Raw genomic sequence first — 14,950 nt, forward strand, 5'->3', positions numbered from 1 at the left:
CACTCCTTCCTCTTATCCTTTCAGACAAAAAAAGAAAGCTTTTCTGGCCTTCAAGCATTCCTTAGCCGTGGCTGGGAGGGGCCCTGCAAACATGTGGTTTAACCTTTTTGAGGCTGACTTCTTGTCACTCTCATTCTAGACCTTTCTCATCTGCCCTGCCACAGTAAAATGCAAACTCATTTATCACTTCTGAAGAAAGACTGGTAGGTGAGTGCTTTGAACACCTGAAATCTCAAAGGATGGGGAGCAAATGCAGCTGGTGAGGGTGTGTGGTGGGGGGAGGTGGAGCGGAGGGGACATGACTGGAGTGGGAACAGGTTTTTCTGCCTCCTGTCTTCTCTGGTAGTTTGCACAGGAATTATGAAGTGCAGGATTCATGGTAGAGTTCCTTATTTGCACCCGGCAGGGAGGAGGAGCCGTGAGAGGAGGAAAAGCCAGTGCTCCTTGTTTGTGTGGGTATGAGCCTGTGCTCCGCCAAAACAACGTGCGGGGATTTCACCCCAACAGCACCTGTGGGTACAGCTCTCCCCAGCTCCCCTTTCCATTGCCAGGAAGCTGAGAACTTGGAACTGTGGGAGCAGCCTTCTTGCTTAGAGAGTCTTCGATACCTGCTCTTCAGGAAAGCCCCTTTTGATGGGGAGCACCTGGCCTCGCAGCTGTGCCCTGCCTGGCAGATCTTGGTGGCTTTGACTGCTGGAAAAATCCACAGGATGCTTCTGTGCGGTGAAAATTACAGTGCAGCAGTTGTGGAGATAAGCAGCACACGTATAAATGCTGGTGGAGAGAAATATCCATGTGGGTAATTCTCTGCTTGTTGGAGAGAGATGGATGTATTTAGGATACAGAGCACTAAACTAAAGCATGGGAGGAAGCAGGAAGGGTGGGATTGTGGTGTGCTTGGTCCTGCCTCCTGCCCTCCCTTGATCTGTCTGCTTTTGATCTGTTCCCCTCATCCTCCTGGTGCTTTGGCAGTGCCCAGCCCTGGGCTGTTTGCAGTGCAGCTCCTGGAGATGGGCAGGGAAAGGAAACAATCCTGCTACTGCCCTGCAGAGCCTGTGAGATGGGTAAGCAGCCCTTGCTGGTTCCCTCCTGCTCCTCAGAGGAAGACCTGACTTGCCAGGCTGGAGCTGTGTAGGTAAATGTTCTGTGGGAGCCAGCTGCAAGTGTGTCGTGGGAAGGTGTAGGAAGCAGGAATTTGGCACAAACAAGATAATGGTCTCATCAGACTCATCCTAGACTCTTGGCCGTAACAGTTATAGAATCATTTTGGTTGGAAGGGACCATCAAGATCATTGAAGTCCAACCATTGCGTCTTTACATTTGTGTTCAGTATGCTCTGTTTTATTTGTGGCTTAATGTTCATACCAAATTGACACCCAGTTACTGCCATTTGTGGCATTTTCTCTCCTGCCATGGGTTGTGGAAGCCAGTGGAAGGAACAGGCTTTGCTGGAGGGACCAGTTCCCCGGCTTTTGCCTGAAGCTCAGCTGCCTGACTCATACGAGGCTGTGGTGCATAGCTCAGCAGAAAATAGAGCTGAGGGTGCTGTTCCGGTTTGACCAAGCCTTCCACTGAAGTTGCAAGGCTCTTTGAGGGGTGATGGAGCCCCAGGTGCAATGTCAGGTTAAGCATTACTGACCCCATCCTCTGACAGAAAAGGGATGCAGGCTTTCACTGTCAAACAACGCTTAGAGGGACCTGGTGCCTGAGGGACCTATCACACTAGGGTCACTTGGGACGAAGATGCCTCTCCTGCAGTGCCCTTCCTGACCATAAGGGCATAAGGCTGTGGCTGCTGTGAGACAGCACAGCAACAGCCACTGGGACAAGTGGACCATTTGAGCAGGGCTGATTTGATTCCAGTAGCTAATGGGACCAAGTGCCACAGTGATGGGGTGTCAAAAAATACCAGCTTTGGAAAATTTCAGTAGGGAAGTATGGGGCAAAAGGGCTACATGCAGGCAGGGTATAACAAATGGGTTCAGAAAGGGATCTGTCACCTTACACAACTAGCTCCATAGCCTTGCATGGAGGAACACCTAGCACTGGGAACACCTCACTGTACAAAATTGTTAGCTAAATTGATAGTTCAATGAAACACCTGGCTGTAGAGATGGGCAGGGCTTTAAACACTGAAACAGCTTCTCCTGGTATTCTACTGGCCCAGCCCCAGATCTGAACTCCTGGGAGGTACAGGGAGGGATTCATCTTGAGGGCTTCCAGGGAAAGTCTGTATGGCAAGCCAGGGGGCAGGTGGGTGGGTGAGAGAGGAAGGGGATCTCTCAGCAGGACATGGTGTCTCACAACAGCATGCAGGAAGGGAAGGTACGCTGGGAGTTGGCCGAGCAAAGCGCTTTGATTTGTCTTTCAACACCACTCCTGAGTTTATGTTGGACTGGGAAGGTGATGGGCTTAGGTTACAGTCCTTTCCGGTACTGACAGATAATCCAGGGGGGCAGGGGTGTCCGTTCCCTTTTCATCTATGCACCCATGCGCTGCTGGGTCAGGAGGTCCTGAGTGAAAAGGGAGCACTGGGCAGGACATGTCGGCAGATGTAAGTAGGGATGGTGTAGTGGGGTGATTGCATGTGCATAAGTCACTATATATCAACAAGGTTACCCAAAGTTGCTTTGAAATGCTGTAGCAAGTTTTACAGCCCTGCTGTGATCGTGTGTGTTGGTTTATGCTGACAGGTTGCTGGTAAAATAGAGAGTACCTCAAGCGGGAAGCAAGTTATTTTCCTGTTGCTCCTCATCTCCCTGTCCCTCTCCATAATGAACCTGGAAAATGGTTTGTTTTGTTTTGTTTTGTTTTGTTTTGTTTTGTTTTGTTTTGGTAGTCTGTGATCAGATTGGGGCCCACTGCAAGGCTACCAGCCTACTCCAAAGCCCTGAGCTGATCTTCCTTCCCCCATACTTTGGGGAGCTGAGTGGGGCGAAGACGGCCGCTTCTGTGCATGACTTGGGGCTTGCTCTGGTTCCGGCTCAGCTAATGCAAACAACCTGGGGACACCAAGAGCCTTCACGCAGTGGCACTGCTGCCTGCCAGCCTCCCAAAGGCCGTGGGGCCTGCCTGCAGGAGGTGGTTTGCTAGTGAGGCCATGGCCAAGATGAAAGGAACAAGTAGTGTTTGGGGCCCGTATGGGCAGCACTAAATACAATTCAGAAGAGGAAGAAGGGAGGTATCTTCCACCTTGTGCATGTGCATTTGGGATGGCTCAGTGCGTCCACCTCGCTTACATATCAAAATATGGAGGAAGCAACAAAACCTCGAGAGATGCAGTAAGACAAGGAGGAGTCAATGCAAAGTCGGTGGGAAAAACCTTGGAGAACAGGGTGTGGTTTTGCCTCTGGCATCCTTAGAAACATGAAGGTACAAAGATTTTAAAAACAGAGACACTACAGATTGCTCGAGGCACGAAGCTACTCTGTAAATTGAAACATTTAAAACCTCTTCCAAAGGCAAAAATCAGGCTTCCAAATGGTTGTCTTTTTTTCCTTTTCTACTTCTTTTTTTTTTTTTTTTTTAAATATTTCTTATTACTACTAGAAAAGATAGCATGAATGAAAAGTGGATGCGTGGAGAGAAGGGAGATATTGATAACATACATTGATTCAGCTTTTCAGAGACACTCAGAACTTTTTAGCTCTTTGGACCTCTCTTTAGCACAAGTCAGATGCTATGGGCGTGCTTTAAAAGCATGAACGAGAAGGAGCTGATTAAATTTGGGCCACAGATGTGAAACAGTTCTCCAAACCTTTTAGCTTCTATTTTGTAAAAGCTGCTTCTCAAGTACTCATAATACCAGATCCTACAGTTGATTATAATTTTGCCTTGTAAGTGGCTGGGAGAAACTGGTTTAGTAATTCAGTAACTAAACTGTGGGAAGCTGTGCAAATTCCTGCAGTGATTTCATTTTGCAGGGACTAAAACGTTCTTCAAACATTTGGTTACTTTTGTCATTCAATAGCCTCTCTCTTTGTCCCTAGCAGGAGCAGGGCTTTGACATGTTGGATTGAATTTTAAAGCAAAAAATCTAACACCAGGTGAATTTCAGGGCTGCTCTCTTGTTGAATATAATTTTACTTTTACCTGCATTACTGAGGGACCGGATTCAAGCCAGGCTTTCTCCAAATCCACAAGCGGAGGATGAGGTCACCCAGGGCTATTAAAGTCGTTTTCCACCCACAACCAAGGGATGGCTCAGTCAGGACAGCTGCTGATCATCTTGGGCAGGTAGTTGGCTTTCTGGCTGCTCTTAATGTGTGGGATAAACCCTCCAGCAAACTTGGTTCATTTAACCCTCAAGGCTTATTTCTCATGCAAAAAGTCACATCATTTGTCTTCTGCTCAGGCAGTGTACTGGTGTGATTACTGATGGCACTGGGGGTTACTGATCTCTTCCTGCAGCAGTTGGGGCTTGATCAAAGGGTGATGGTCCCTCATCTGGATTTTGGGACAATGGGAAAAGATGCCCACCCCAAAAACATCCTGGTATTTCCTCAGTGCCCAGGCTGGTGAAACAGCTTCTCCTTGAACGTGTCCCACGTGCCCCCACGAAAGGAAAGCCAGTGTCAGCCTTATCAGGTCAGCTTTATCGTCGGGGAGAAAATGTTGTCCCTCCCCAGGTTCACAGCCACAGTTTATGGCATGGGGTGCCACCATGGCTGGTTCCTGGCAGTGGCATGAGGGAGGCTGCTGTCTGTCTGGGCTGGGAATGAGTTCAAGCAGCAGGGGAGGGCCTTGTCCTTAAGCAACCCAGAACACCATATGCTGTGGGGGTGGGCTGTGGAGAAGAGGAGGACAGGCAAGATAGGAACAGCAAAAAAATTAGGGGATCTAGTGAAGACCGGAAGAGTAGTAAGTCAGGAGGAAGGAAAAGGAGGTTAAAAAGCTGTATTTTCTTCTCGTCCATATCATTAGGGACAATAGCAGAAGTCGTTTCAGTGCTTTGCTGGTGTCCTTCATCTCAGGGGTTTGGCAAGAGAAGGCACAAGGGGAAGCAGAAGTGGGGAGTGAGGCACTGGAAGAATCTCTGCTTCCATCCTGAAAGCTGATTGTAATACGACTCCAGAAATGGGTCCTCAAGCTGTGAGGGAGCTCTGTAACTCTTTTTCGGTCCCTTTAATTAGTTTAGCGCCTTTTAAAGCTGGCAGAGAAACTTCTGGGAGTGGGGCTGAGAGGGCTGGCTTTGCCCTGGACCCTGCCCTGTGGTCCATGTTGTCATTAGACGTCATCTTCTGGCAAGCAGGTGTGAGAGCCACCACTGGCCCCAAGAGCTACTGACTGCTGGGGGGCTGCTAGGCCCAGATGTTAGCGATGCAAGGGAACAGGCAAAGGCAGGGGATGCTGCAGCGCAGCGGGTTCACACACAGACTCTTAGATATCGGGCAGGACACTGTCCTGCTAGCACAGGCTCGTTACTGAGGTGAATCACCCTTCCTGCTGTGTTCTGCTGCTTTCAGTTTCTAGTGGATGGAATCACACTGCACAGCGTAGGCATACCTGGGTTGTACCATTAGCCAGCTGCTGTGCTGGGCAGCAGTTTGCTTTGCCCTGGGGAGCCTTGTCACCTGTTCTCCCTCTTCAGCCCCCCAAGTACAGGCATTGATGTGCAACTGGCCATGTGTGAGGCTTCCCCAAAATACAAAGCTTTGCTGGGGCAGAGAAGAATTCAGGTGAAGTCCTGGCCTGTTTCCACAGCACTGCGAGTCAGTGACAGCTGGGAAGTGACATGTTCCTGTCTAATTATTGCTCTGAGAATAAAAGCCAATGTTTTTTGTTTGGTCTTGGTAAGGAATCAATCATTTTTTAGGTATGCTGTGTGGACAGACACAGAGAAGCAGCCGGTGTGCTTGGCTGTACGTGCATGTTGGCATCTGGCTGAGCAGCTCTGCAGTGGGGTGGGAAGTAGCCGAGATCTCTGGTATCACTACGGGGCTGTTCTTCTCCCAAGAGTAGATCAGAATTCTCTCACAGCTCCTCAGAAACATCACAAAAACCGCTGACCCTGAAAATATGGAGTAAACTGTGACTTCCAATGTGCCTCATTTGTCCTCTCCTTCTGGTACTCTTTCCCAAAGGGTTGATATTAGAGCAGTTTCTGGATCACAGAGCCTCTCCATCAGTCTCCTTGGGTGCGCTGTAAAGGCAGAAGCTTTCTCCTCTGTGTATGACAGCTGTAGTATATGGCTCTTGATGGGTTTCCCTCTCCCTTGATGAAGGGATAGGTTGGCCTGCTATATAGCACACCAAACAAACTTTCCTTCTGTGGCCCCTACCCCCGTGCCTGGAGCCTGGGAGGAGCTGGGGCATGAATTTGTGTTCTTGCCACATATTGCTTGCAATAATATTGGGGGCTAGTAAGGCTAGGTTTTTGGGGTACTTTGAAGTGACTGATCAGCTTGAAGCACTTGCAGTTGGATGAGGGCAAACTATAATTCCTTGTCTTTCTTTAGGTATGTTAAGACATGTTTAATATGAATGTCTAATTAACACTTCAGAGAAAAATAACTGTTTTCTAAGAGAGGGACAGTCTTAATAGACTTGCCTGCAGAAACAGTGCTGCCCATATGCAAGCCTTTTTTTTTAATAGGTGAATAATGGTTTTTTTTCTGATTTCCTTATCCAAATGTACTGACCTTTTCCTTTCGAGTGTGTAGTGGCAGGTTTAGGCTGACTTTGCTCCTTAGGGTCACCTGGGCCTTTCACCTGCCGGTTGTGCTGGCTTCTGACAGAGGAGCCCAGGAGCACCTGGGCCTGGGGTGCTGAGTGTGATACCTTCCCACAATGGAATCTTACCTGTCCCTGCAAGGAAGACACTCAAATTCAAGCTGCCATCTTCTTCGCAAGGGGCATTACCCTGTTCAGTGGTTCAGTCACTACAAACTCAGGGCAGACAAGGCATGACAGGTGAATGCGAGAGGCTTTGCTGCCTGCTCATCTTCATTGCTGCAATCCTTCCTTTGCCACAATGTTTTCTTAACTTTTTATGTCTTTATCCCATAAGCTGAAGATAAAAAGTTCACATTTGTGGGCAAAGAGAACCACGAAAACCATGATGGGGGCATGAGGGTAGAGGGAAAGGGCAACTCCATTGAGTACTACACTGGCACCCTGAAGGAGTAGCAGCTGTAGGATTGGACCTAACTCTAGTAACTCAAGAGAAACTTTCCATAAACCATTGGCACCAGCCCCACCAGCCCCAGCGTGGACTCAGCCTCACTGGCCTTAAGTGTATTAGACTAAGCACCACTATGCTGGTTTTTCCTCGGCACTCTGTCTCTTGATGTGTTGAAATGTGTACATGCCTGTGAAACACCTGTGCATTTGAACATGTCTGTAGTGCCATCTGCAGCATCTGTCTGCTCTGCCTGTGTAAGCTTAACCTCTTGGAGCACCTAGAGAGGGGCACACCAGAACAGAAGGGCATCCGCAGCAGGAGGGGAGGTAATCAGGATATGCAGAGACAGTGCCATTTGGGAAAGGCAGTGGAGCAACTTTTTGTTCATTCTTCACGTTTATAGAAATCCATAGCACTTTGTGGTGACTGATCTGAAGCCGCAGGGCCTGTGCGGGCTGTTACCTTGTGCAGGGCGAAACTGTGCATGTTTTACTCCTGGGAATAGCCCCAAGGTAAAGATAAACAAGTGCTTTACCCAGGTGAGTAACATAAGCAGCATTTGTCCCTTAATCACAGATTAAGAGACTACTGAACTGCTACTTTTGCCTCCTGTTCTTGCTCTTTATCAATGTACCTCAATGAGACCTTGAGTCCCACCTGCTCCCTCTCTCTCTGAGCCAGGAGTCCTTCAGCAAACCTCTTGATGAAAGGGCTGGAGGGGGAGAGAAGCAGGAGTGTGCTGGGCACCCCACGAGCCAGGAGAGAGGTGTGTGTGAGTGAAAGAGAGGAGGGGACCTCCAGGCTGACAGCACTGAGCATTTAAAGGCTTTTGAAGGTCTCCACCAGGTCCTCTGGGATTGGGCTGTTGTTCATAACCCCAGTGGGACCAGGTGGATGGTCTCTGCAAACACGCTTGGTTCAAGTCTTCTACGCAGTGCTTATGCATCATAAAGAAGCAAGAAAGGGCAAACAGGTGACCTGTGGGCTTTGCTGTCCTGTCTACTTTTCTAATAACCTATGCTTTAAAAGCATGGGTTGAGTGATGTTGAATGAAAAGCTAATACGGCTTATAGTCATATACCATATAAGCACAGTATCAATACATATACATAGAGATATATAGATACCCAGCTGCATGTTGTTCATAATGGCACTTTCCACCAAGTGGATATGGCACATGAAGAAGTATATCAGTACTTCAGCCTCTTTATACCAGTAGTTTCAAATTTCTATTTCAGCTAACGTAGAGAGAGAGAGAGTCAAAGTGACTGATCAACAGGCAGGAAAAAAGAATAATCTATAAAATCTTGCTTTGCAGTTCAACTGATTAAGGAAACATATAGTGTGTAAACCTTGTTTCTCATCTAGCCGATTCGCATTCATATAACAAACTTTGATTCTCCTGCCCCTCACACTGTTATTTCCAGTAACATCACTTACCTCTGACGTAAACCACTATAAGAAAGGTCAGAACAATATTTTTTTGTCTGTAGCAAGAGAGGACATGTGTATTCTACCTATGCTAACGAGTCTGAACGACTGGAGAACATATTTTTACATGTATTTATGAAGATAGAACTATCTCCAAACTCTCCATTCATTGCACTATTATCAAACCTAATAAGCTAAGACAATTGAAACCTGCCGGCATGGGAAAGCAGGGAGACCTAACACTGTCACAGTGACCTGCACATGGATGGTGCTGCACTCGCCAGGACTGAGTTGCTGACCCTTTGCTTTGTGAGTGACCCCCTTGACTGCAAACTGGCGCCCTGAGCTCCTTCTCAGTCTGCAGTCAAAAGAGGCTTCTCACGGGCTGCCATGGGACATCTGAGTCTCTAAGCAGGGAGTAACTGTGCAACTGAATACTTAAAAAGCCAAACAACTTGAATCATTTCACTGTTCATTGCCCAATGCATGTTATGCAGCATCTAATACAGTTGGATGGATGTGTTCCCTCCCAGCATCTTGGTCATGGGAAAACATGCTCTGTAGGCTTTGGGTTAGAAGTCAGCTAAAGCTGGAAGGTCATGGGGAATAGGAAAGCTTCAGGGTAGGCCCCTATGAATACTGGCAGGAGTATGCTAGCTCGTGTGCATGGTTTTCAATACAGATGAGGTTCACCTGAAAAGGATGGTAGGCCCAGCCCAGACCTGGCTGCAGATGTTTGGAACTGGCCTAGATTCTGCTCTGGTGTTTCTTTGGGGTTAAGACCAGCAATTTGGCTCTGTGCCATGATCTTCAACCTCAGGAATTTGGGCTCAGACCTGGATAAGCCCTTCCAGCAGTTCAGGATGTCCCCTATCAGACCACCTGCACTTCCCCTGTTTTTTGCCTGAGCTTCCAAGAAGAAAGAGGTTCAGACAGGGACCATAGTGTTTGATTTTGCATTGCTCTGCCAGACAAGAATATCCTGTCATTATACAGAATCACTGTAAATTTGAATAGCATCTCTAAAACCTTCCTCCCCTCCCAAGCTTTTTGCTGCTCGTAGCATGTTAATGAGTAGCTACAGACTCCTGCAGCAGAACTTGCAGCATTAAGTGGTCTTGGCAGGGTAGCTGCAGAGGGTATTGTGTTTAATAAAGGGACCAAACTTTACAGTGGCCTTCCCTATGTCTTGGAGTGAGATTTGGTCTTTGGATGCAAGTGCTGAGCTGATGACCATGGAAAATCCGAACTGGCTCCCTATGTCCCTCTGGCAGGGTGCAGGGGCCACTTTCCTCCTGCCCTGGGGCACTCGGGGCAGATTCCCTGCAGATTCCTATTGTCCTTACTAAGGAGGCATGATTCGCAGCGGTGCTGGGCGCCTGCAGGCACTGGCCGCTGCAGGGGCAGTCCCGGTGGCTCAGCACTGCTGAGAATCAGGCCAGGGGGTCCAGGCAAGGGCAGGGGCAGGGGAAATGGGGCAGGGGGGTAAGAGGAGCAGCGGTGCTTGCTGACGCTCAAACACAGGTCTTCCGATGGAGAGACCTGCCACAGGGGGAGGCCTCTCAGCCCCCACAAGTCAGACTGCACAGAATCACAGTTAATCATCATCATCGTCATCGTCGTCGTCATCATCATCATCGTCGTCATCATCATCATCATCGTCATCGTCATCATCATCGTCGTCGTCGTCATCATCATCTTCAGTATTTATCTTTCCAGAAAGCACATCCTCTATCCAGTCCTCCAGCTCCTCGGGGGTGGGCAGGTCATCGTCGTCTCTGATGTCCATCCACACACTGTCAGCCTGTGGGGACAGGTGATTTGGGATTAGCCACCCTCAGAGACACAGGGAAGAGATCAGGTTTGCTGCTGTTGTGGGGGTAAAGGCTGGACCACAGGTAGGATGTGGGGGTGGTGGTGGCTTTAGCTCCCTCCCTCCCACAGTATCTCTCTGCCCACACATTGGGATTACCACTTCCCCCTGAATTTCTGTCTAGGGACAGTGGGATTGGTTGGCAGGTTTATATACATGTGTTGCACAGTTTGCCGTGGCTTACATGTGTGCTTGCTGCCCGCTCCTCTCCTGCACTGCTTATACCTGTGAGCAAGAGCATCGTCCACGTGATGCATTCATTGTCCTCACCGCATCTGGCCAGTTCTGTAGACTCCAAGACTGCATAAAGAGACCTATACCAGCTCCCCCTGCATTGTCACAGTTCACAGGACATCACAGCGTTTCCTTCCTTCCTCCCAGAGTCCCTCTCGGAACTATTCCTTTGAGCCATCACACCCTCCTGTCAGCAACCCTTCTCCCCAGCCTCTTTTACCATCATCTTTGCCCCAAGACATTGCCCTGGACTCTCCACATGTGATAGTGGTTCTTTCTCTGGAAAGAGCCTCTCCTTAGATTATCTCAACTGTGCTCCAGCTGAAAAGTGGTGAAAACCACTGATGCCCTGAACTACAGGTGCCCCTTCCACTTTCTCTCCAGCTGTCTGCATTACTTCCATAAACTGGAGGGGATGGGGAGATTTAGTAAGAAAATGCTGTCCAAAATGAGGTGAGAAGATCATATCTAAATTGCAGCTGTTATCCAGCAGCAGGAAGAAGAGCTGAGATGATCTCTGAGACCTGGAAATGAAAGGTTTTCTCCCTGCTTTGCCATAGATTCCTTGGGTAAATGGCTGAGTAAGCCCCTTTCCCTTCACTCCCTCCCCTCCATAAAATAGGATGAGCCTCCTGTTTTGCGGAGGTTCTACGAGGTTATCTCATTCAGCTTTTGTTGTTGCAGTAGCAAGCGCTTTTCATTTGTCAGAAGATAACTAATGACTTTTGCGAATGCACTGCATTTCTTTCCCTTTCAGTGGTGCCTAATTCTCTTTGCTATACAGCTTGCTAAAAAGCCAGATCAATTTCTGGTCAAGGAAAGCTGTTTCTCCCTTACAATATTTTCCTTCTAAAACACCAAAACTCTACTAAAAAAAGAGCCACAGAGTGGCACACAGCTCTTGTTTCATGGAAACAGTCTTGTTCCCTATACCTCAGGACCTTTGGTGCAGTAAAAATGACACATTTAAATAAGGGGAACAGGAGTGGGCTCACTGCGCCTAAGGAAGGTACTGTGCAAATAAAATATTATAGCAATATTTTGCAGTGCATCACAGTCCTGGTCCTGAGCCACCACAATGTGACAGGCCAGTGGGAGCTCTGGTGTTTGTATTGGCAGGTTTTTAGAGAAGCAATGGGATCACAGGGGTTATGTCCACCAAAGCCAACAGCAGTGTTTATTTTTACTCCATTGTGTAAGCCCTACTTTGTACCTGTGTAACTTGGCTGAATGCAGTGATGTAACACTGAAATAACGAAATGAGCTCAGTGTTTGTTTTAGATATCACTCGCCAACCTAGAACTTTCTTAAATCTCTCTCTTGAGGAATAGAAAACAGACTTAAGAGAAATTAAATAAAAACTACAACTACTACAGTCAACAAACTGAAACATTTACTACATCAAAGCTAGACAGTGCATGAGTTTTTATAGGTCTCTGAGTGTTTGCCGGATACTAAAGCATATGTTCCTGCCTAATACTGCTTTCTATATGATTCTCTTGCCACTGACAATCCTACTTCCATGAATTTCCATTGATAGCTGTTTAATGTAACTTTGATATGACTTAAACATGGCCAGTTGTGGTAAAGATAATGAAGAGAGATAGTGTAGGTAAATAAGAAGGGCAAAAGACTGGAAAACTTGGGCTCTATCTTGTCAATTTCTCTCACGATTTTAGGTGACAGATGCTGTCTTGGTCCTCTTCCTGTTTGACTCTCTCTTAACAACTCTGCTAATAAGCTTTAACCCACTAGGTCCCCACTGTCTGGGTGTCTGTCCCATGGTCTGATGGATGCTGCTCTGTTACAGGTAAATCACTGCTCACATCCAGCCAGCGCTGCATCTACTCCGCAACTCCCAAGCCAGCCTCTGTGTTTCTCTCTCATTCCCCTCAATGGGATGGAGAAGACCCAGGGTTTTCACTTTATTCATAACATTATCTCCTTGCCTTCCCTGTCAGATTTTCCATCTTATGGTCTTGCAAGCATTTGTCATAACAGGAGGCACAGTCATCTAGCATACCCTTGCTGTCCTCCTTTTTCTAGGGAGGTACAGGAGAGACGACATGGGGGCCAGGAACAAGGTTGGTGGTGGGGCCAGAACTGGTATCCAATCCTGGCCAGTTGTCCCAACTTTCAATTCTCTCTCTGCTCTCTTCTAATGAAACACCATGTTCCCATGGGGCTGAAGTTTCAAACACGAAGTCAAGCATCAAATTATAAAGACTTCTGCAGTGGAGAGAGTTCTGCTTCCAGATGCACTTATATACCCACGCAGGTTAATTTCAAAGAGGTTAAAACATCCAGGATTTAACCATCAAAAATAGACTAAGGCAACAAGCGAGCCAGGCTGGAATGCACTGCATTAACTGCTCTTTGATCATCTTGGCTGTTATTGTCAGAAAGAGGAAAAATGGTTTCTCCCTCTAGATGTATCAGGGCCGTGATGCACATTACATTGCACTCAGCAGCTCTCCCCAGATCTCCGCTGGTGGGGGTCAGATGAGGTCCCTCTCTTGACTGCCTTCACAGCTCACAGTGTGTGGGCAACCTGAATGAGTCCCATGGCTTGCTGGCTTGAAGGCAACCACGGTGAAAACAGTAGGTGCTAGAAAGCTGTCCCGACAGCACAGCTGTGGATGCTGTGGGTACCAGCACCACCGCAGCCGTGCCAAAGCATCACCTGTCTATGCAGCTCTCCCTCTGCAGTGCTGCCGGCTGTGGGACGGTGTGGAAACCCTCAATACTGCCAGCTGCAGGGCAGCCACATCTCCTCTTCCCACCCAAATCCCTCCAGCATCAACTGCATGGTAGTGGCTGAGGACAGGGGCTTGGATGAACCCTACTATAACCTCTTTGCCTCAGCAGGATCCCTCTGCTACCAGTTTACGTCATATACTTATCAAGGCTGTATATTTACTGGCTTTTTTTTTTTTTTTCAAGCTGTGCAGTTGCTCCCTATCATCTGTTGGGGACCATCTTCCCCTCCTACTCTCCAGCTGGGCTGTTGTGATCCTGCTGCCAAAACACCCTCCTTTTTCTCCCCCTCTCCTAAGCACGGCTGGCTTTCCCCCCTACACACACACTTTTTCCCCACAAGCCCACCCAGGTTCAGTCAGAGCAGGACACAATGATGCATGCTGTAGGTTGGGATGGAAATGTGAGACCTTGGAAACAAAACTGGGCAAAGCCCTGAAGCTCAGACTGCAAGGGCTCGTCCTGTCCCCAGCAGACTTGGTTTGCATGTGACTCAGCAGCAGGAATATGCTCAGACCAAAGCCCTGAAGCTCAGCATCAGAGGTGTTATGCACCCAGCTGCATGTGTGAATGGTGAGGTCTCTATAATTTTTCCCAAGGGAAAAAGTCTGGTCTACCTGCATTTAACAGCAGAAATCCCACACATTCCAGCAGATCTCAGATCCCATCCTTTCTAGCACCCTACTCTTGGGACCACTGGATTTTCTGGGTATGTGCTACTCACGTCTGTGACGTTCACTATCCCAATCTGTGGTCTGAACAGGTCAATCTTGAAGGTCTTCTCCCAGTAAGTGATCAGCTGCAGGAATGAGAAACAAAGCTCAGACAAGGTTGTTTGTAATGCCTTGTTATGTTAATTCAGTCGGCTGGGCTGTGATGTGGGAGCGTGCATCTCTGAGCACACAGGAGAGAAGAGATGCTGAACAAAAGGCTGTTCTCAAGACAACAACTTCATGAGAAGCAAACCAGAGCAAAGAGCTCTTAGGAATCACCTTTGCTCTTGTTCCCAGTCCTTTATATCCTGTGCATGGGCTGGGGCAATTCCTGTGCTCACACACAACCCCTCCCACACCACATCCATTAATTAAACCAAGAAAGGGAAGGAGCCCCCGCCACTCACCAGAGGAAAGTCATCGGGGTCAATCCACACAATGCTCAGGTCGGGATTATCGGTGTTGTCCCTGGCAACCTGCTTCAGGATTTCCAGGAACTCAAAACCATCTGAAACAATACATGAATCGCTGCAGCCCTCTCCAGCAAACATGCAGGCACTTTTCGCTTGTGGGGTTTTCAACTTCCCTCCCCTCCGCTACGCACACAGAAGTTGTTTATAGTTCTCATTAAAATGCTGTCTCCCAGCTCTTTCTTCTGATAATAAGGCTTTTAATTTCGAGCATCCTCCCCGGGTACTGAAATTAGTTACACATGAATTAAATCTTGTAATCCTTCCATGGAGTGGAACAATGTCACTATTTTCTCGTGGTGAGGGAGGAACTGAGCCCCCGAGAGGCGAAAGCTTTTCAGCACACCGA

At 48.0% G+C, this 14,950-nt stretch overlaps 1 protein-coding gene across 1 annotated transcript in view; it reads right to left on the minus strand.

Annotated features, from left to right (window-relative positions):
- Nucleotides 1-8,395: 8,395 nt before the first annotated feature.
- CASQ2 (calsequestrin 2) overlaps nucleotides 8,396-14,950 on the minus strand; it is a 34,348-nt gene continuing 27,793 nt past the window's right edge. Inside the window, exons 9-11 of the mRNA XM_065829199.2 lie at nucleotides 14,539-14,639; nucleotides 14,143-14,217; nucleotides 8,396-10,358 (exon numbers count right to left, since the gene is read on the minus strand). Of these exons, the coding sequence (XP_065685271.1) occupies nucleotides 10,152-10,358; nucleotides 14,143-14,217; nucleotides 14,539-14,639 (383 nt within the window). The 3' untranslated portion in view covers nucleotides 8,396-10,151. The remainder of the gene's footprint in view (nucleotides 10,359-14,142; nucleotides 14,218-14,538; nucleotides 14,640-14,950) is intronic.

This window comes from Patagioenas fasciata, chromosome 1, assembly GCF_037038585.1.
Source record: "Patagioenas fasciata isolate bPatFas1 chromosome 1, bPatFas1.hap1, whole genome shotgun sequence".
NCBI lineage: Eukaryota > Metazoa > Chordata > Aves > Columbiformes > Columbidae > Patagioenas > Patagioenas fasciata.